The 20,405-nt window shown below is 38.0% G+C and overlaps 1 protein-coding gene across 1 annotated transcript in view; it reads left to right on the plus strand.

The window, feature by feature from the left end:
* Nucleotides 1-20,405, plus strand: part of FARSB (phenylalanyl-tRNA synthetase subunit beta) — a gene marked incomplete at its 5' end in the record, with an annotated part of 41,639 nt that overhangs the window by 13,170 nt on the left and 8,064 nt on the right. Inside the window, 3 exons of the mRNA XM_009649133.2 lie at nucleotides 2,060-2,152; nucleotides 4,811-4,928; nucleotides 11,568-11,720. Coding sequence (XP_009647428.2) covers nucleotides 2,060-2,152; nucleotides 4,811-4,928; nucleotides 11,568-11,720 — 364 coding nt within the window. The remainder of the gene's footprint in view (nucleotides 1-2,059; nucleotides 2,153-4,810; nucleotides 4,929-11,567; nucleotides 11,721-20,405) is intronic.

Raw genomic sequence — 20,405 nt, forward strand, 5'->3', positions numbered from 1 at the left:
GGAACAAGGAAATGACTTTTATTTTTTAAAAAAAAAAAAAAAAAAAAAAAAAGCCAAGTACACCTCCATGCCCTCGAAATGCATATGGTAACTGTCCGTATGTGGAGATTAGCATAGTCAGCTATTGAAAATAGCTGTGGAAAATCCTTTCTGTTGCAAGATCTGCTCAAAGCCTTTGTCTTAAACTGCAATTTGTGGACATTTTAGCACATGGGGAGCTACCATCATGTATTCTATTAAAATCTTTGTGGAATTTCTCAACCTTTTCCTGAACTTAAAACTTACTGGATGGCCAGAAGTACGCACCCCTGAAAGTACACAACCTTCTAAGAAATAGTTATGTGATCACAGATTATTTTTTGATAATTTATTCAAAGATTTTGAGATACAGTGATGCAGGCTCCTAAAACACTTCCACACATTTGAAAAGTTCAGGTAATCCAAATGGATTGAATAAAATCTCAACACCTTCAGGTTTCATGAAGCTTCAAAAGCAAAGTTTGGACTAATTTCAAAGTCTGAAAACTATATTCCAGTTTTAATATTTTATTATTTACTCATATAAGTAAGCAGGACAATAAGTAGTATTACTTCCTGCAGTGCTCATATTTGACAAAGATATTCAGACTACCTGTGGTAGTAGCATGTTGGGGAGATAATGTGTATAACATGGTCGAGCTTTTTTAGATTTTACTTATTCATTAATATAGTTGCATTTTTTTCGGCACTGAATAGGTAATATGCTTAAAAACATTGACTGTATTACATCACTACAACTGAGGACCTTTATGAACTGCAACAGCAGAACTTTGCAAGATCACGCAGTTTATCATGTTACCACATTACATATTTGTATTTCTGCTGTGGCATGATGAAACCCAGAGTCTGCTGTGTCACCAATACTTCATTAAAACACCAATGTGAGGCCTATGACTATGACAAATATCATTTATACTACAACATTCTGTAGCCCAGTGTTCTGTGACAAACACTGCTTATGTATTTGCGCATACAATCTGTTTCTTGCTTTGAGCCCCAAATTATATGTGTACACAGTAACATTGCTTTCTGCAAGGAGCTCCAATTTAGCCAAAATGCATTTAGTTAAATCACAGTAACATACTGTAGTTTAGATACACATCTGAAAACTGTTTAACACAGTTTTCTCCTCCTAAGGTCAGCATTCATTTAAGACTTGGGTTTGTTTTTTTATTCAATAATCCACTTCTTCAGATGCTCATTTTCCTCACATTTGGTCTATCAATGCACTTTTCGGAGTGCTGCCAGGGCAAAGGGAACACTTCTGGGATACTGCAATATACTAGCAAATCCTCAATTACATGCCTAGTCTGCTATTGGTTTCTTTAATACATTAATAAAGCTATAAATTCTGGAAATCTGTAGGGTGGATCTTATCAGCAGCATCTGTTGCTGTATGTGCACAGACCTGGTCTAAGCTTGGTGAAGTGCATGGGTATTGCTTTACTGACCAGCACCTTGAGAATAAGGGTTTTGAAAATACTCCAAAAAAAATGAAAACAGCAGCAATGAACTATGAGAATCCTATGCAGCTATGGAAATTTAAGGCTTGGCCATATGACCCTTTTTTTCATAAACAGTGCTTTACTTTCTGTAAGTAACCCCCAAGGGATTGTTTTCTTTCTAAGAAAGCTCGGGTACCATTCCCTTTACAAGTGCTATTTTCAGAATAATACTTCACCCACTGCAAGTCTGGGGGCAGAATCTGAACCTCTGTTTTTGAAATGGATGACAGCAATCCATGACAGAAGCCTAAATAAACACCTGCCTTTTTTTTTGGTCAAACTACCCTTACTTTGGTTAGTAATTAACATTTGTAGATAAACCAGTTTGCCTACTTAGTCTTAAGACTGGGGCTTAATTTTTATTATGAGTGAGTGTGGCACATGAGAGCATATATTATGGGGGCTCAGAGCAACTGCTACAATTGCATTGTCCATTCTTGAGATCAAATTTCATCGTTGGCTTACTGGCTATTTTAACTACTTGACCTTGGTGGGTTTTTGTCTCTTCCTCTCAGTGTTCTCAAGAAGACATTGCAGATAAACTTGGCATGGAGATATCTGCAACAAAAGCAGTGCGCATAGCAAATCCCAAAACTGCAGAATTTCAGGTGAGAAAATTCAGGTCAAATTTTGAGAGCAACATTGTTATTGTTACAGATTCTGTATTTAAAAAGGAAAAAAGGAACCTACAGGAAGAAAGGATCAAGAGCAGCCCTGCCGAGAGGGACTTGGGGGTGCTGGTGGATGAAAAGCTGGACATGAGCCAGCAATGTGCGCTGGCAGCCCAGAAGGCCAACCGTACTCTGGGCTGCATCGGGAGAAGCGTGGCCAGCAGGTCGAGGGAGGTGGTTCTCCCCCTCTACTCTGCTCTGGTGAGGCCGAAGGCTGTGGGGGGACCCGATTACAGCCTTTCAGTACCTAAAGGGGGCCTATAGGAAAGATGGGGAAAATCTTTTTAGTAGGGCCAGCTGTGTCAGGACAAGGGGTAATGGTTTTAAACTAAACCAGGGTAGGTTTAGACTAGATATAAGGAAGAAATTCTTTACAGTGAGGGTGGTGAAATACTGGAACAGGTTGCCCAGAGAGGTAGTGGAGGCCCCATCCCTGGAAGCATTCAAGGCCAGGTTGGACGGGGCTCTGAGCAACCTGATCTAGTTAGCGGTGTCCCTGCTCCTGCAGGGGGGTTGGGCTAGATGACCTCTAAGGGTCCCTTCCAACCCAAAGCATTCTACGATTCTATGAAATGAAATTTATAAACTAAAGAGCTATTTTTCCTGCATTAAAGAGGATGTGCGTATTTATGTGCCAAACTTGCTAGTGGTCATTTTCTTTTACTCCTTCACTGAGAAATACCTTATTTGGTGTGAAATACTATTAGCTTTTCAATAAAGTAAAATACCATGCTCTGGATGACAGCATGTGGCAAAATTGATCTGTCTTATTACAGAAAATCCCAGATGATTGATCAACTCCCACATTTAGAAAAGCCATTCAGTAATAAATGGAACTACTAGACCTGGCAATCTCTAAACTTCCTGAGCTCTGGATAGGACATGGGTTTTTTTAAATTATTTAGCATTATTACTCTCTTTTTTTAATCCTGTAAGTATTTTTTTAATCCTCTAAGTATTTTAATACCCATTTCTAGATCATTTGATCTTTCCTAGAGCAGAGAGTGGAGAGCTCAGGTACAGTATTCTCAACAATTCTGAAAATATCTAAAAGTATACCCATAGTTTTTGTATTTTAGAGAGTGGTTTGGGTTTTTTTTTTAAAAAAGATGCTTTCTTTAGTTTATGGAGAATGTAAATTTAGAGGCTTTTTTTGTTTCTAACCTAGGAAATACGAAGGTAAACACTCTTTAGAAAAGTTTAGAAAAGTTTCAGCTTCAAGGTCTTCTTCAGTAAGCCTGGTTTCTCTGAGTGTCTAAAATACCTTTCTAGATCTTAACTCTGATACGGTGTTCTGTCGCTCTAAGATTCAGGAACAGAATTTTACCTTCATCTATTTTCTGTTCTATTTGGTACCACAAATAAGCAGTCATGCAAGACACTCTTCTAACCTGTTCATATATATCATTTGGCATGGTGATTACAACTGAGCAATACAGAATGTACCACAAACAAACAATACCCAGCGTGAACAAAAAGAGAAAAAGAGGCAGCCCCTCTAGCCAGGTACAATTTCAGATTCCTGTTCTTCAAAGACTGCTGGCCTTTGCAGTTGCAATGCTGCTAAGCAGTGTATTATTGGCTGAATACTCCTTGTGGCAAAAATAGCCTCACTCTTTTAAAATCTGTAGGCCTCCCTGAAAATTGGGAAGGACTACTCTCTGTGATGCACTATCAACTTTTGCCTTAGATGTTAACTGTGTTGGGATTCTTGGGATGGCTTTTCCCCCCATCTCCTATCCTCTGCCAGCAAGACAAGGATGGGATGATGCCAGGGACCCTCTTCCAGCTGAGTGTGCAGCTGGAAGTCTTCATTGGTTAGGAAAAGTAGGATAAATAGACAGACATGCTGCATGCCCAATGATAAGAAGTAACTATGGCTGAGCACGTGGTAAATTTTTGCCTGCAGTCAAGCAGCAGACGGTTACTCCCATCTCTTCTCCACTAGATTTTTTGAATCAGACTGTTCCAGTTTGAAAATAAAAATAATGGTGCACTTCTGAGAAGTATTTGAATGGAGAACACAGGAAATATGTGTGAATGTATCTGTAAGAACACTAATATGATCGCCTCCTGCCTTGGTTCTTCACATACATTTTCTATGTATTTCACGTCATCCACAACTGCGCTCTGAATATATCCGTTTCTCTTACTTAGGTCCTGCCTATATCATTGATTGATATCAGGAGATATCAAGATGATATTTCAGATAGCATTTAATATTTCAAAAATAACACTTAGTATTTACCTTTTGCATAAGTGAGATTAAACTTGTGGGAATTTTTTTGCACTTCTTGCTGTAATGTTTGTTCTTCTACCCTGCACTGCAGCTCAAGCATCTGTGAAATGATTCCTATTCTTAAACTCACATATATGGTCTTTCAGAAAACGCAGTATAAAGAGCATGCAGAGAATGTACATTTTCAGGTTTAATAATTCTAAAACAAAGATGCTCAAACATAAGAGATTAGGGCAGTATTTGCACCTGACTGCTTTTAAACTCTTGTTACAAGTGAGCTAAACAAAAAATTAAGAAACCTAACATGAGCGATTTTGGAAGGTATTTCACTTGCAGCAGCCATGTTTGTCCTGCAGGTGGCACGTACAACCCTCCTTCCTGGGCTGCTGAAAACGATTGCGGCTAACCGAAAGATGCCCTTGCCTCTGAAACTCTTTGAGATTTCTGACGTTGTAGTAAAAGATCCTAATACAGGTAAGAAAATGTTCCTCAAATTCTTTGATAATGGAAATATATGTTTGCATACTAGATGGTAATAATAAGTAAATCCATATTTCTTCAGAAATACAATCTTTGCTACATACTACATTCTGTTTTTTAATTTACATGCAAGAGTTAAGAGATTGGCATAACAGGCCAGATTTTAGAGTGGCTAGAGATACAATTCTCAGAAGTGCAAGTGGGTACCTTGTAAATATTTTTAGGCATCAAAATATCCATTAAAATCCATCAAGAATAGTGCAAGACTCCAAGGATAAATGCAAGACAATTTTGCACCAAAAAAGAACCTGCTCTAAATTGCTTATGTTGATGCATCCATTTTTATTTGCTCTTAATTGGCACTCCTTTGCATTCTTATCAGGGCTGTAACTCATGAGAGAAATTCCCTTCTGGTAATGTTTTCAAGTGGCGCAAACCTTGGAAAGTAGTAAATATCAAAGACACACTGCTATTACTGTACTAGAACCCATTGAAACTGCTGCACTCTCAAAGATGTGCAGTGCTGTGCCAACGGAAAAGCAGTGTGTCTCAAGCCTGGGAATAGGAGGTTGTACTTGCAGACTCATTCTAGTCTGGAGAGAAGAAAATATTGGGGTCAGTGTGTCTCAGCATGAATCCTTTTTCCATCTTTCCATCCTCTTTAAACAGGATTGCTTGTATTTGTTCTCCAAAATTATATTCTGGAAAACTGGCAACCAATATGAAGAATTAGATTTGCAGCAGAGATACAGGGTAAAGAATGGAGCAAGTCTGTGTATAAAATTGTATAAATAAATAAAAAGCTCAACAGTATAAGATTTCCCCTCTCATCTGTAAAAAGATTTTCCTTATCTTTCCAATTCATCCAGCTATGCTAAAAAAGCATGGCTGCCTTTGAATTGTTCTGTGACCTTAATTGTTTTACATGAAACAGCCAAAGCAGCTAGTTCAAAAGCTCCAGTGAAGTCCTTCCTGCATGCTGGGGCCTCATTGCACTGATTTCACTGTATAGGATCAAAATTTCAGATTATCTTTTTTATCTGGAAAAATGTAGCCAAGTAAAATGAACTGTAAAAATGTTTTTTTTAAATGTTAAAACTATGTCTAAAATTTAATGACTCGTTTCTTTCTATATGGTATATTAGGGGGAAAGGAGTGCATAAGCTACAGTTTTTGGGAGGAAGTGCTTGTACACCGAGTTACAGCTCTGAATGAAGTCTTGCCTCTCTGTGAAAAAGGCTGACCATTACTTTAAATTCAGCAGCAGAAATGGTTCTGTTGTTTTGTTACCTGGTTTCAGATTTTAGTGGTTGTGTTTAAGGTATCTGGAATCTGCAAAACAAAGGTTTATATAAGGCATAAACAAAATGGCAAGTAAATTGCTTTGGTGATGAATTTAATTTGTAGATTACTTTTTTTTTTTTAAGAAAAAAAAAAGCCTTGCCAAGCAAAATAAGCAATTTTAGCAAACCATGTAGATTTTTTTTTTTATTAAATACAGACAGTTTGGTGGTGCAGCTCATTCCCTGTTGGCCAGAGAGTTAGCTAGAATGCAAAAAACATGGTACAGATGGCAGAACAGCATCAGTGTTCTTCAGAACCAAGACTGGGGCTATTTATCTTGGAATAAGGCTTATAAATGTCTAAAATACGCAAGTTAAATTGATTACTTTTATTTCACGTGTGTTAGTTGTAGCTCTTGAAAGCTTTCATTTATGTGGATGGTTGCTTAGCAGTTTTATAAAGGCTGATTTCGTAGTGTACTTCATTTTGATGTGAATCATTGCAACAGATGAAAGACAAAGACTTCTGAGGCAGCAGCTTGGTACCCTGTGCTCTTGGGCAGCCCTCTCATGGGTTGAGCACTTGCAGACTGTGAACAGTATCTGAAATTGTTTCTAAGGTTGTGTTCAGAATAACTACTGTCTTTCCCAAATTTACTTCCAAAATTAAACTTGCCTAACAAACAGTTTGAAAGGGGAGGGGAGAAAGAAATAACTGGTAACTCTGCAAACACTGAAAAATGTGGGGTTGTCCTCTCACATATGGAATGAGATTTCCTGTAGAAGGCTTATGTCATCAGACTGACTAATTTAATTTTATTGTTTCATGATTTTGGCATGCAGTTCCCAATTAATAATTTAAAAAGTATGGGTCAAAAGAGTACTGACATTAACTGTATTTGAAATGGCATCTTGTAGTCATTCATGTGTGAATGAACCTAGTTCTTTCAAACACACTGGTTTTTAATAAAATACCTTCTTACCCAGAACCCATGCTTACCAAGGTGAACTGAACATATTTCTCTTCAGACATATCTGGCAGAAAGGTTTGACGTACTAAATTAGCAAAACGTGTGCCAGATTTAATATAACTAAACGGAACCAAATCTGAGGAGAAATGTTTCTTCTCAAGGCAGGAGGAAATCTGCTGGTTTTGAACATTACATAGCATTTGTGTGTAACACTAGATAGTAACTTCTGGTAGGATAGTTACACTAGTTCAGCATATAAATCATCACCTTACACTGCCAGTCCTAACAGAGAACACCCTTTCTCTCCCTTACCATAACAAAATAAATTAATCCGTTAGAAAATCACCTCTGACCAGTGATCTCAGAGGATCTGGCAAACGTATGGTAGCACACGTTTAGCATAATTTACATCATTTGTGACTACAGCAGCTGCTGGATTTTTTTAAGCATTTTTCCAAACTGTCTGGAAACATCAGTTATATGCAGAAAATAGTATGGGATTTTTGTGAGGCTGTGAGGCAAGTTTAAATGAGCGGGTACCCCCTTTCAGATCACCCAGTCATTTTTCTGAAGCATCTCTAAGTTGGAAGGGGGCGGCATACAACACTGCTTTATCTTCCTCTGCGCTCTTTTGGCTCTCATATTCCTAACCAGCTGCCCATCCTTTGGATTGTTTTTCAGCAGCATCCCCAGGAAGTGCTTTGAAGTCTCAGAAATACATATATATATGTATATACATATAAAAAAAAAAATTTAGGTTGACATACTTGGCAGGCTCATTTAAAAAAAAAATAGAATTGTTTCATGGCATGACACAAGAGATCTCTTAAGTGAGTTATAAAGAACTGAAGCATTTCTAACATCCGCCAGCTTTTGCATACAGTTCCTAATACTTTCTTTTTTCTTCCTATTGCCTGTTATGAATGAACTTGTTGTGTTGTCATATAACTCTGCAAAGGAGTAAGTTTTGTAACAGTTTTTTGAAGTGCTTGAAAATTTATCCTTTCCTTTACCAAGGATTTTTACCGTTGGCTTGTAAACATAAGGTATAAAAATAGTTGTGTATGTTTATTTCTGATGTGTTAGTTAAGAATAGTGATCTGAAGACACCATTGACTATCTGAATAATAATGAACTTAAATTCAGATAGTTGTCACAAATCCTGCCAGCATAATGAATCATCGAAAAAAAGGAACTTGTTCTACAGAACATCTAGCCCAAAGAACATGCTGTCTGAGGAGCAAATAAAAACTTGGGGAAGGGGGAAACATTTTCTTCTTTTCCATTGCTCAGTACAACGTGAAAATAGATAACCGCCATTCATGACTGTGTATGACTAACTGTACGTTAGAAGAGCTGGGAAACAGAGGTACATAATGATGGGACTGAACAGCCAGCGTAGTCAGACCAGAAATCAGGTGTTGCATTTACTGGTATTTAGACTTTACTTTTCTGTGTTGCCATTTTAACTTCAGGATTGGCTTCTCCAGCATTATTTAATACTGCAAATTATTGTAATGACAGGAAGATGTTCCTGAGTGACAAAATACAGACTTAATGCCACAGTAAGTTCAACTTTCAGCGGCTGTCGAGAAAACTTGCAGCTGCACTGCCAAATTGCTGCTCTAGAAGTTTTGAATGTCTTTTGGCTCAAAAAGGCTGTGCTTTCATCCTTTGTGTAAGCTCTTGCTCCTGTATTTTGCAGTCTTTTTTAATCCTTGTATTTCTAGCCACTTGGTAAACATTTTCCTGTTTAGTTTTTGATAGATTTTTTTTTTGTTACTAAATGGTTAGTTGGACCAAATGAGCAAGATGTAAATTTAATTTAAAAAAAAGAAGTCTAATTTCTTCTGTGGTAGATATTAACAGTTCAGGGAAGATCCAATGAGCACTAGAGTTTGTGCTTGTGTTTAATTTGACTGTACATCAAGCACAAATAGTGGCTGAGGCGGGTCAGACCAAAGGCTTGTTTAGCCCAGTAACCCATCTGTAACACTCACTAGAAGTGTTTGTCAAGCATGAGAGCAGGTAAGTGTATATAATACATTCCCCTCTTCCCTGGCCACGAGTAGTTCAGGGACTTCCTGACTCAATGTGGTTCTTTGACTCTAGAAAAAGATAGATTTACCTCCTATGAGCTTCCTCTGCCTCCTCAGAGCTGTGTAAACTTTCAGCATCCACTAAATCCCACAGGGAAGAAGTTTCACTGCTTAACGCTATGCTGCCTGAAGAACCCACTCTTTTCCTTTGAGCTTGGCTCCTGTTTATTTGGATGCCCCCTGTTTCTTGTATCGAATGTAGCAGCAAACAATTGATGCCTGTAGAAAAGAACCATCTCCTGAGGCGCTCGATTCTGATATTTAATCCAGAACTACGTGGCGGTACAATTCAGACTGTAGGTGCAGCTGTAACTCCCGTGAAGTCACTAACCGTGCAGGGATCTGTAACCACCCTCTTTCTCTGGCCAGCATGTGGCGCAGCGCTGTTTTTCTAGGAACACCAAGTCCACCTGCGATGTTTCATGACCAGAGTTCCTGACAAATGTCCACTGTGCACACAATTTGACTGTATAAAGAACACCCTGGCATATGCTGGATTTCATGTACATTTTTTTGGGGTAATTTCCAGGAAAGAAATATGAAAGCCCTGCACGTGAACCTTTTATCACATGGTGCTGCCCTACCTTAACTTGCAGACCAGGGAGCATTGTTCCTTTCACTCCTTCATTCTCCATTCCTTCACTACTGAAGGAGCTCTTATTCCCTCTTTCCCCTCGAACGTTAAAGTATTAATAGATCTGAAGGATTTCCTTTTTCTTTTGAAGTTAATGCAGTTGCTGTCAGTGAATACATTTCTTCCCCGTATCTAATCATCATTTAGTGGAAGAGGTAAGTATAAGAATGTCCACCTAGACATGAGCAACTGGGAGACCACAGATGCCAGAGGACTCTCTAGAAAGGGAAGAAATCTATGCATGCAAATCTGAGTGTAACTTACTGCACTATACGTCAGTATTACAAAGCAGCACAGTATAGAAGGGGATCAGCTGATGCCTTGCAGCTCACGCTATATGCACGTAATTGATCCTTTTGACTAGCTCTAGTCTGATCATGTGTGCTGAATGCCCTGGAGTGGTTGAAGCTATTTAGGTGCCCTGCTGGAACACCTGTCCTGACTTGAATTGCAATGGAAAGGGCTGGTTTATATGCTGCAGGGTTGCTTTACAGTGTGAACAGAAACATGGCAAGTGGGGATGATCAAGAGATTTCCTTCAGAAGTGCGGGTCTGGTCCAAACTGAAATACAGTGTATATACTTAAGATGCTTTCAAAGCATATGAACATCCACAAGAGGAGGACAGTCACATAAAGAGTCCTTCCCTGGTCTCAGCAAACTTTGAGGAAGTAAAGACCTGAGAGCAATAAATGAGTTCACTACATTAATCAGTATTTTGAATTTCACTGCTACTAACTGGCAGCTGTGACAATATACTTGTTACTCTGTTCCTAGATCATTCCTCTCAAAAAGCAGAAAGGTTGAAACCCGCAATGAATAAAGTTTCCAAGCAGGCCACAGTGGCCCTAGACAGTGTATATTGCAATAGTGTAGCCCAAAGGTACAAGTATAACAACATATTACTGTGTAGTCATTTGGAAACCTTAAAAGAAAGAAAAATCTATTTTGATTAAATCAGTAACATAAGAAAACTTAGAGCAGGGAGAAGGCAGGGGTTTGACTTAAGGAACTGTCCAAAGTGGGAGACATTCATGTCACGGTCTTGAGGTTGTGAAACACAGCACATTTTTTAATAGTCACTTGGTTTTGGGGATGTCCAACATGGTTATGAAAAGCATCAGTTGTGATTTGGAAACCTGTGTGAAGTTAGACCTTTTCACAGATCACCACGCTAATTTTATTACTCATTTCAAGTTGTGGGCTAGTTGTTTTGTACGGGTACTTATCCTGCAACTGAGTTCTATAAATATTTAGCTTTCCCACCAGCATCACAAGTTTCCTGATGCTTACAGAGTATTTAAATTTTGGCTAGTCTGTTTTTAATTTCTGTAACACTTAACTACATGCTTTGTACCTGTCACTGTGTAGAAGATACTTAACAAGCCCATTTCCTGCTCAAGGCATAGAATACTTTAAATCTTTCTTTACAGTTCTGACCATGAGACTCCAGTGGGTTTAAGAAATCCCATTATTTCCTCAGATTATTTCCTCCTGACAAGTGTGTCAGAGGAGCTATTTTACATACTCATTCCTCCTTTCAGCCACAAATGCCTCACAATACAGCAGAAGAAAACTGATGTAAAAGGCAAGATTCAAAGTGTGATAAAACTTCCCAGATAACATAATTGTTTCCTTCTTCTTCAGATGTAGGTGCAAGAAACTACAGGCATTTCTGTGCAGTTTATTACAACAAGAGCCCAGGGTTTGAGATCATCCACGGTTTGCTGGACAGGGTCATGCAGCTTCTGGAAGTACCACCAAATGAAGAGAATGGATACACAATCAAGGCAACTGAAGGTAAGGAAGGCAGAGCTGCAGCGTTCAGCAGAGGTTGTTCTGGAGCTCAAGTATTCCCCTACAATCCAAGGTGAATTTTGGTTCTCAGCAGTAAGCACTGAGAATTAATATTATTATTACATATACTGTCATACTGCAGTATAAGTGAAAAGGTATTAACAGCATTCACTGATTGCAAAACGGGATTTCTGTCTTTCTGTGAGCTGTTCTGAGTAGTTTTATATAAGTTGCAAGTTGACAGCTTTTTAAGGAGAATTATAGTAAAGTGTATGCTGTGAATTTCATGGATTTTTTACAATGAATTGATCTGATGGCAAGGGTAGGTAGGAATTCACCAAATTGATGAATATGCCAGGTACCCACTGCATCCTCTTTGGCTAACAGTACCTGGAAAAGGCAGCTTCTTATACCTGATCCTTTAGTTTATAGCTTTATCTACAGCTTTATTCATATGTACCTTTTATTTATATGTTCATATGAAGATATATGCCTTGTACATCTTTTAGTCAAAGACCTGCTGTCTTTGAGACTGAGCCTACTGCTCTGACTAGTATTTGTATAACAGCCCTCTTTCTTCTCTATACAGGGTGAGCTGCACATGAATTAAAAATAACATCCTTAAGTGCAAAGTCTCCTCTGTGTATGTGCATATGCATGTAAGCGAGAAAGCAAGGAGGCTGACCCCATTACTTCATTGAGAGAGTGTAGGTTGGTGCAAGAGAGAAAGCACCAGCAACTAATCTATTCTGCTACCTAAAATAATAGTGTAGTAAATATAGTACAGAAAAGCAAGGCAGCAGGGATAGCAGCTATGATTCTACTTCTACGTCATGCATTGGTGTTCGGAGATAGGAGACACTGACTCAAATTGACTCAGCTCAAAGAAGTGCCTCCATTCTGCACTTACTGGAACAAGTGCACTGACAGAGTCCCTGACAGCCTGACTGAGCTTGCCTGTTCATAGAACTTTAATGAAAAATTGTTAGATGTCTCCCTGATTTGCAGTGAGCCGCCAAGATGCCAAACATAACATTTCAACTGGTCTCCTAGCACTTTAATGCACATTTGTGTCATATATTGATGCTTTCTTTTTCCTCCCATTTTTTGACAAAGTGTTTTGCTCAATATTATTTAGGCAGACTTTCAAAGTGTATTAGAATATTGTTAATAGGATTCCCAGGTTGATCAGAGGAATGTTTAAACAATTGTACCTTTTATTCTAATTCTACCAGGCACAGAACAGGTAATAGCAAAGCTTCTTATTTGGAAGCGGGGGCAGGGCGGTTAGAAGAGCCTCTAGGAGTTGGGCAACTCAGCTGTTACTGAAGTCAAACCAAAACATTAGGATTTCTTTTCAAAACTCTTCTGTAGCTTGTTTTTGATTAGACATATCAAGAGTTTGCTTTCATACTGAAAAATATTTGCAAGTATTTTATATTCTGTGTTGTAGCATTTCAGTGATATGTGGCTGGCTTCAAGAAACTGGAAAAAATATCTCAAAGAATAATCCTAACACAGCAAAGAAGTTATTTGTAGATATTAGCACTGTTTAGTATTCCTGGTGCTGTGGGATCTGTAATGCCCATTCAAAATCCCTGCATTCCCATGGCATTACTCCACAATGCATTTAGTGTAAAGGATGGATTATGCCTTGTCATATGCAATATATTACAAGCAGTTTGTGGCTTTTGGCTATAGACAGGAAAAAAAAAAAGTGCCTACTACTTTCTGTTTCGCCAGTGATTCAGAAACTCTCCTGGGATGGCACGTAGATGCCTTGCAGTTCTCCTGACATTGGAGTTTAACCTTGGTAACAATGCAGATGGTCAATACTCTAGTGCCACAGCAAACGCAGTGTCACTACACCAACTTACTGAAAAGACCTGGACTGCAGAGGTGGTTGGAAGCCAAAATAGTTTTGGGAATTTTGTTGGGTTTTGGTTTTTGGGGGGGTGGGTTTTTTTTTTTTTAATTTGCTTCACAATCTGTCAATTAAGCATGTGTGACAGAAAATGTTAGTAGATGATTGAGTAAGGTCAATTGCTGAGTGAGAAAAAAAAAGATATCCTGTAACATCTTAAGAGACTGCAGCACACTGAAATAATTCAGAAGAGCAGTGCAAGTTACTTCAGAGGTTTTAAATCAGGCCATTGCACATGGCATGGATTTTTAGATGCATCTTTATGGAGCATGCTTTTTTTATTGCCTGTGCCAAATTAAAATTTGTACAGTGAGAAATGGGTTTAATATATGACTCCGATTTAGAAAGATCCTAGATTCTTTTTCTGTATGAGATCTTAAGCAAAACTTGAGAGTAGTCAGCACGACAGTGTAAAGGTAGGGTTTAGTCCAGTTTTTATTCCTTGTGTAACTGATTAAAATAGTTCCAGTTGTTATGGGAAAACAATACAGGGAAAAAATGTTGGTTTAAATGAGCAACAAAGAATAGATAAAGATGTATTGGGCACATATTTGCCTTTTTTCCAAATTCACTTTGAGAAATGAAATGCCTGTACTATAGGCCTGTTTGGTCCATATGTGCAAATCATGGTTATTTAAGCTCCTTCTGTTCTACCAACACCTAAGTGCCCTGTGATTTGACCTTAAGGTCAGAGCCTTTTTGCCTTTATAGCAACACCTGTGAAAAAAGTACAGATGCTAGAAAATATGGGTGAAATTGTGATGTTCCCCTGGCCTTTGCACTACGCTTTGGTGTAATCTGAGCTAGGTAATAAACAGAGAAGAGCTGTTCAGAGCAGCCTTAAGGAAGAGAGGGGTTTGAGTGACTGAATTCAGGGATTTCAACATAGATTGGGCACTCAGTTCTTTTCAGTTTCTTAAAGTTACTAATGGAACCATTTTTTTCTTATTACCACTAAGTATACAGAATTACAGTTTTAAAGCCAGAACTCTGAAGTGCTATCCATTTGCTTTAAAATGCGCAGAATGGAATTTTTTATACGTTAGTGAATCCTACAACTAAGGGCCTAGAAAAGCATTTTAGTTTTTTCTTTGTTTTATAGCATAGGCATCTGTAATCAAACACAGATTGAAAATAGTACAATTATTTCATCAATCCTCAAATTTGTATGTGCTCCCTAATAAAAATTTTTGGCACAAAACTCTTGAAGTTTTAGCCATTTCCGTACCATTAATAAAATGTAAAGATCAGCATGGATGTGTATGATTCAGAGGTGAACAAAATAAAATCAAAGTTTCTAAGCAATAAAAATATGGGTAGAAAGAGCAAATAAACTTGGTCATATGTTGTCAGGTAATTTTATTTAATAATTTTTTTTTTTTTAGTTCACTTTCATTGGTTTCAGTGCCCTTGAATTGAAAACTAGAGGCATTCTAATAATTATATTGGAAGTATTCTTAATTTCAAGTTTTAATCTGCAGAAATGGGTATGTTTTCTGCAACATTTTGGTGATCTTGTGCTTCTAGATGACCATCTGAGACTACTGTTTTCTTCTAGAAATCAGGACCATGATCACAGAAGGTGGTGTTAATCATGGGATTTGGTAAAGAGATAGTAAAGTCTTACTGAGGCTAAAAAGAATTTTAAAAAGGGCTTAGTAAAGACTGAGAGTAGATTCTACTGCAGTCTTCAAAGGGGTGGTGTGAAGTGTAACGTATAATTATCCTCACTTGCATTCTAACATTTAGAATGACTGTTCCTTATTTAAGAAAAGAAACCCTGGTTTTGCAATACCCTGAGAGTCTCTGTACTTTGCAAATGGAAGTTAATTGGGAACAAACTGTTTGAAAAGGGAAAATAATATCCCTATTTTATGAAAATGAAGCAATTTGACAGGGTCACAGAAAATGTTAATGGTAAATCTGTGCATCAGTACTGCTTCACTGTCTGCCCCGCTGCCTTCCATGACAAAATTGGTATTTGATGAAATAGCACTTATTCATGTGAAAGCAAACCATCCCTGGATAGTGTCAGCTACTTTTTTGTACATTATTGATTCTTGTGAATTTCAGCCAACTCTTGGATTTTATTTTTTTAAGTACGTGTTCATGCCATTCATTCTCTTAGGGTAATCAACAGCTTAGTAAAGCTGTGAACTCAACCCATTTGTGTTCAACATAAATGTGTGCTTAATAAATGCATACTAAGTCTTGCTTCCTTCAGTAATTGACAGTTGTCTTTCAAAAATAAAAAAAAAAAAAGGAGAAATCGCACTCCTTCTTTGTACTGCCCTTATTTAATTAAATGAAAGGTGTGGTAAGTGTAGAAAATTTTAATTCCACAGTAAATCATAGTAATAGCTTCTCATTTGGTAAGGTTTAGCTGTGAAATTAGAGGTGTAATAGTTATGGAGATAACTAAGAACATCAATAAGCATTTGCTTTTATAATAACAATTATACAACAAACAACTTTAAAAGAAGATTTAGACTGTGAACCTCAATTCACAAGACAAGAGGAGGAATTCTGGGACTAAATCTGAGTTACATGTATAGAATTGAACCCCAGCATCTATCCCTGGTGATAGTTTAAACTGGAAGACTGTAACATACACAGATCTTTAGTACCAGTGTTGAACTTGGCATTATTAATACCCAATTTATTTTAAGGAACTGTAGCCTGAATGCTCTTAATAGCAATCCTGGCCTTTCAGTTGCCTGTCTTGGCAGCCATTGCATCATTCCTGAACATTGATAATTGTGTATTTACTCACAGATAACTAAAGGAAATGTGCCAATTTTACTATGAAGCCTCCAAATATCACGTGTGACATACTAGAAGATATCAGTCAATTCTTAATCCATTTGATTGGCATTCAAAACCAGGCACTTTATAGGTGCTATTGCATCCTTGTAACTGTATTTATCTGCCAAAATTGTAATTTGAAAGACTATAATCAGATTTATTTGACAACATCTGTTTTCAATAAGAATATATCAGCTGGCAATTAACTGTATTCAAGTCCTCCAAATTTCACATTTGCCAATTCCAAAATAATTTTTTCTCACCCAGGATCAATCTAGATCATCCACCTTGGATTACTGGCACCACATTAACATCTTCCTAGTGCTACAGAATTCCCAGTATTGTTACTGTAAGTTAACAGCAGCAGGCAGGATATTTGCTTTGAGAATCGCACCATAATTCTGGTGCCTAAGACTCCTAGCATCTCAGAAACACCATAGTCCTGGTAGATGTAACCGGACATATTATTAATTTTTTCAGTGGACTGGAAGACACCTTATTATATTCAAGAATACTTCTTTTCGGAGGGGCAGGTGGGAGATATATTTATTAAAACCTTACACATTTCTGTCTCACATAAAAAGTTCAACCAGTCTTGTTAGCAGATAAGAGTACTCTACCTACAGTTTGTTTCCAATATTCTTAAAAGTCTTTCTAATGCTGCCTTTATTGCTGCCAGTCATTAATCTTTCCTAGTTTATTCAGTTTCCTTGACAAATTTTCAGCCAGTTATTAACCACATTTTATGAAGTGCAATTTCTCTCATGTTTGTCTAGAAGTAGCTTTTCTGATTTTTGGCCATTTTCACTTCAGTACTAAATATGGATGGTGTTTTAGCCAGAGACGTTCCCAGTTTTTGTTGGAAAACTAGTGCTACTCGTTTATTAAATAAATCATTCTTGAAGATCTCCCAATCTTCCACTCCTGTTTCCGTCTCCCACTTTTCCCACTCCCATCTCCCCCGCATCAGCTTCATGAATTAACAACACTAAGTGGTGAGGACAGTTTTTTTTTTTTAAATCTGACTGATTTTAGTACTTCTAAGTGTATTACCCTAATTCTGCAAGGCATTTCAGGAGTTCCAGCACTGATCATTACAGGCTTAGTTATACAGCGTCTTGCAAAACTGGATGTTTGTCACTAGTTCTTGTGGCTTTTCCAGTGTTGGTCACTACTTTGAGATCTAATGAATTTCTAATTAATTTCTCAGTCTTTTCTCTTGAGCAGTTTTCCCTGCAGCATCAAGGGAGCTTAGTTAATGAAGAATTACAGTTCTAACAACTCAAAATGAAATTAGATTATCTCATAAAGCGGGTGTGGCTGCTGACTTTATGTCCCTTTACTTGTCTATTATCTCTGCTCTTTTTTTCCTTCTTGTAAATACAGGACTTCAGATTTGTAGGGAATAAATCCCTACAAACTTAGCCCAAGTTTATTTGTGTCTTACCAAGCATCTTCCCACACCAGTGCTGATGCCTCAAATTTGGTTGTAACCATTTTAACACCCAAGGAGGTACCTGACAAAGATACAAACTGGGTCAGTCGCTTATATTATTTAATTAGCCAAAGGAGGAGTCTATGGTCTCTGGATTTTCTCCAGATAAACCTGTTTTATCAAATTTGACGGCACATTACCACTGGACATGTCAGAGGTGTCTTGTTGTTACAAGTGATGCAGTCATGCCAAGCAACACTGAAATAGTCTGTGGCAAACCCCATAGTTTGTTTTTAGAAATAAGCCTTGTGTTAGACAGTTGATCTTTATTATGAAAAAAAGACGCCATCAGTAGCGAGTTTGAGGAGGGCTTTTTCCATTCCTATGGGCATTTCAGCTCCACATCTGAAATTTTTTTTAATGTTCCTTCCCAATACCCTTCAAATATAATCTGTTTGCACAAACTTTTTTCTTTTGGTGGGGGGAGATGAAGTATCAGATAGAGGAAAAATACATTATTTTAGCACTGCACAGGATAATAAAAGGTTTGACAGGCTTAGACTTCTGTGTCTTTTAAACTTTCATCACCAAATTATGTTTGACATGCTTCTTGCCCACGTAGGAAATTAAAAAGTTCAATTAGAGAACAAAGAACATACTTGTTTCTCAAACTCAGAATATTATTTCCAAAGAGAAACTCCTTTGAACTGACTCATTTAGAAGTATGTTTCCCATCACATAACAGTGGGAGGAAAAGTCTGCGATAACTGCAGAAATATTCTGGGGAGGGGCATCAAGTCAACTCGTAAAGAGACTCAAGCTATCTTCTCTTACCTTCCTCTTTTTGCAAGTACTAACTAATAAAGATCACAATGTTCTTCCTCCGATTGATTTTATTCTGGCAGATTAGGGATGCTCCAAGTAGTAGTGTCTGTCTCCTGACAGACTTCATTTCCTACCAGTTTTTGTCAACTCCCAGAACCATCCAAAACATTGGTATTTGTGTTCCTGAGCTCAGGGTGTTAAGTTCTTCTCCCTGACATTAAGTAAGTCTTTGCTCTTCTGCTTTTCCTTTACTGGGGAGACCTCTTCAGAGTTTAATTCTTTTTTTCCCCCCAAAGGCAACTATCTTTTTAAAATCATACATCATAACAAATCTAACAGATAAGAATCTTCCTTGCATCAAGAGTTTTAAGCATCTGGCACAGCTCACATTATATAATATAGAATTAGGTCATTTCCATTTTTCCTGTCCGTCTCCCTACATTTTGAAGTAGAAAATTATTTCTTAATCATAAACTGTATTTTTCAATGTTGCAAAGCCTCCTCTATAAAGAAATGATTTATCCAAGCCAGTAGCAGAAATAGCAGCAAACTGCACATCTCCTTTCTGGGTGAACAGGGACAGTGATCCAAGCAGCGACGGTCAGGGTGCAGGGCTGGTTGCACTGGCTTCTCTGGTGAAGTGCTACACTTGACCAGTGCCACAGCTTCACTCTCCAATTCCTTTTTCACCTCCTGCATAGCCTGTTATGGCTGGAGACCAACTAAGTGTCTGTACGCTTCATTTTCACTACAGTAGTAATATTAATGCTGGCAACTGTGATCATGGCGAATTTATAGCTCATAGTTAAGCAGTCCTCTGATCTGGTTTGATTTTTTAACTGCTATATGGAAGCAGAGGGGCTATGCTTCAAATTTAATCTTCCATACATTTTCTAACATTTATTTATGCAATAAAATTTTAAACAGGAATTTGCAAGATTTTGGCTCAAGCTTTTAGATTAGTGTGAATGCAGGATGCCAAGATTAGTATTTCTGTTGTCCATGGTGAAGGAATTGACTTTACACCTTTACTTATGGTGTACGTATTAGAAAACAGGAGATAGCAAAGAAGTGCTGAGCTAGCACAGCCTCAACCCAGTACATGTGCTGGGCACAGATCCTCCTTGTTTGGGTCCAGAAGCAAACAGCCCCATTTGTTGTAGACCCAGCATTGCTTCTGGTCCTGGGCTGGCTCACGTTCAGCCAGTTCCAGCATTTCTGTCCCTAGCAGTGTAGCTGTGCGCTTCAGCCACAAGGCACTGGTTTGCAACAGAAATCTTAGTTGCTAAAACTAAGTGATTAGCAGTTCCAATGGCTACTGAGATTCATTGTTTAATTATGTATTATTCCATGCTACTTTGTCCAGTCATTTTCTAAAAGGCATGAAATGCAGTAGCTGTGAAAGCATAATATCAGGTGGCTGTTATTTATCTCAGCAAGTAATGTCAAGTCATTGGGAGGGGAGGACAGCTTGGTCTAGGACATGAAGTGAATAAACAACATGCAAACTAAATATGGCATGCTAAAGTAGACTTGCAGGCTGACTTGGGGCTGATTCTTGTTATTCTCTAATGCTCGGATGCAAGCAGAGCCTAAAAGCTAAAAACCTGCTGCCTTGCCGTGTATACATAGAGTATGTTATACCCCCTACCATAAAGAATATGGTTTATTGTTTCCTAGTTTCCAACAGATTTTGGTG

This window comes from Egretta garzetta, unplaced genomic scaffold (genome assembly GCF_000687185.1).
Source record: "Egretta garzetta isolate BGI_Z169 unplaced genomic scaffold, ASM68718v1 scaffold161, whole genome shotgun sequence".
Lineage (NCBI taxonomy): Eukaryota > Metazoa > Chordata > Aves > Pelecaniformes > Ardeidae > Egretta > Egretta garzetta.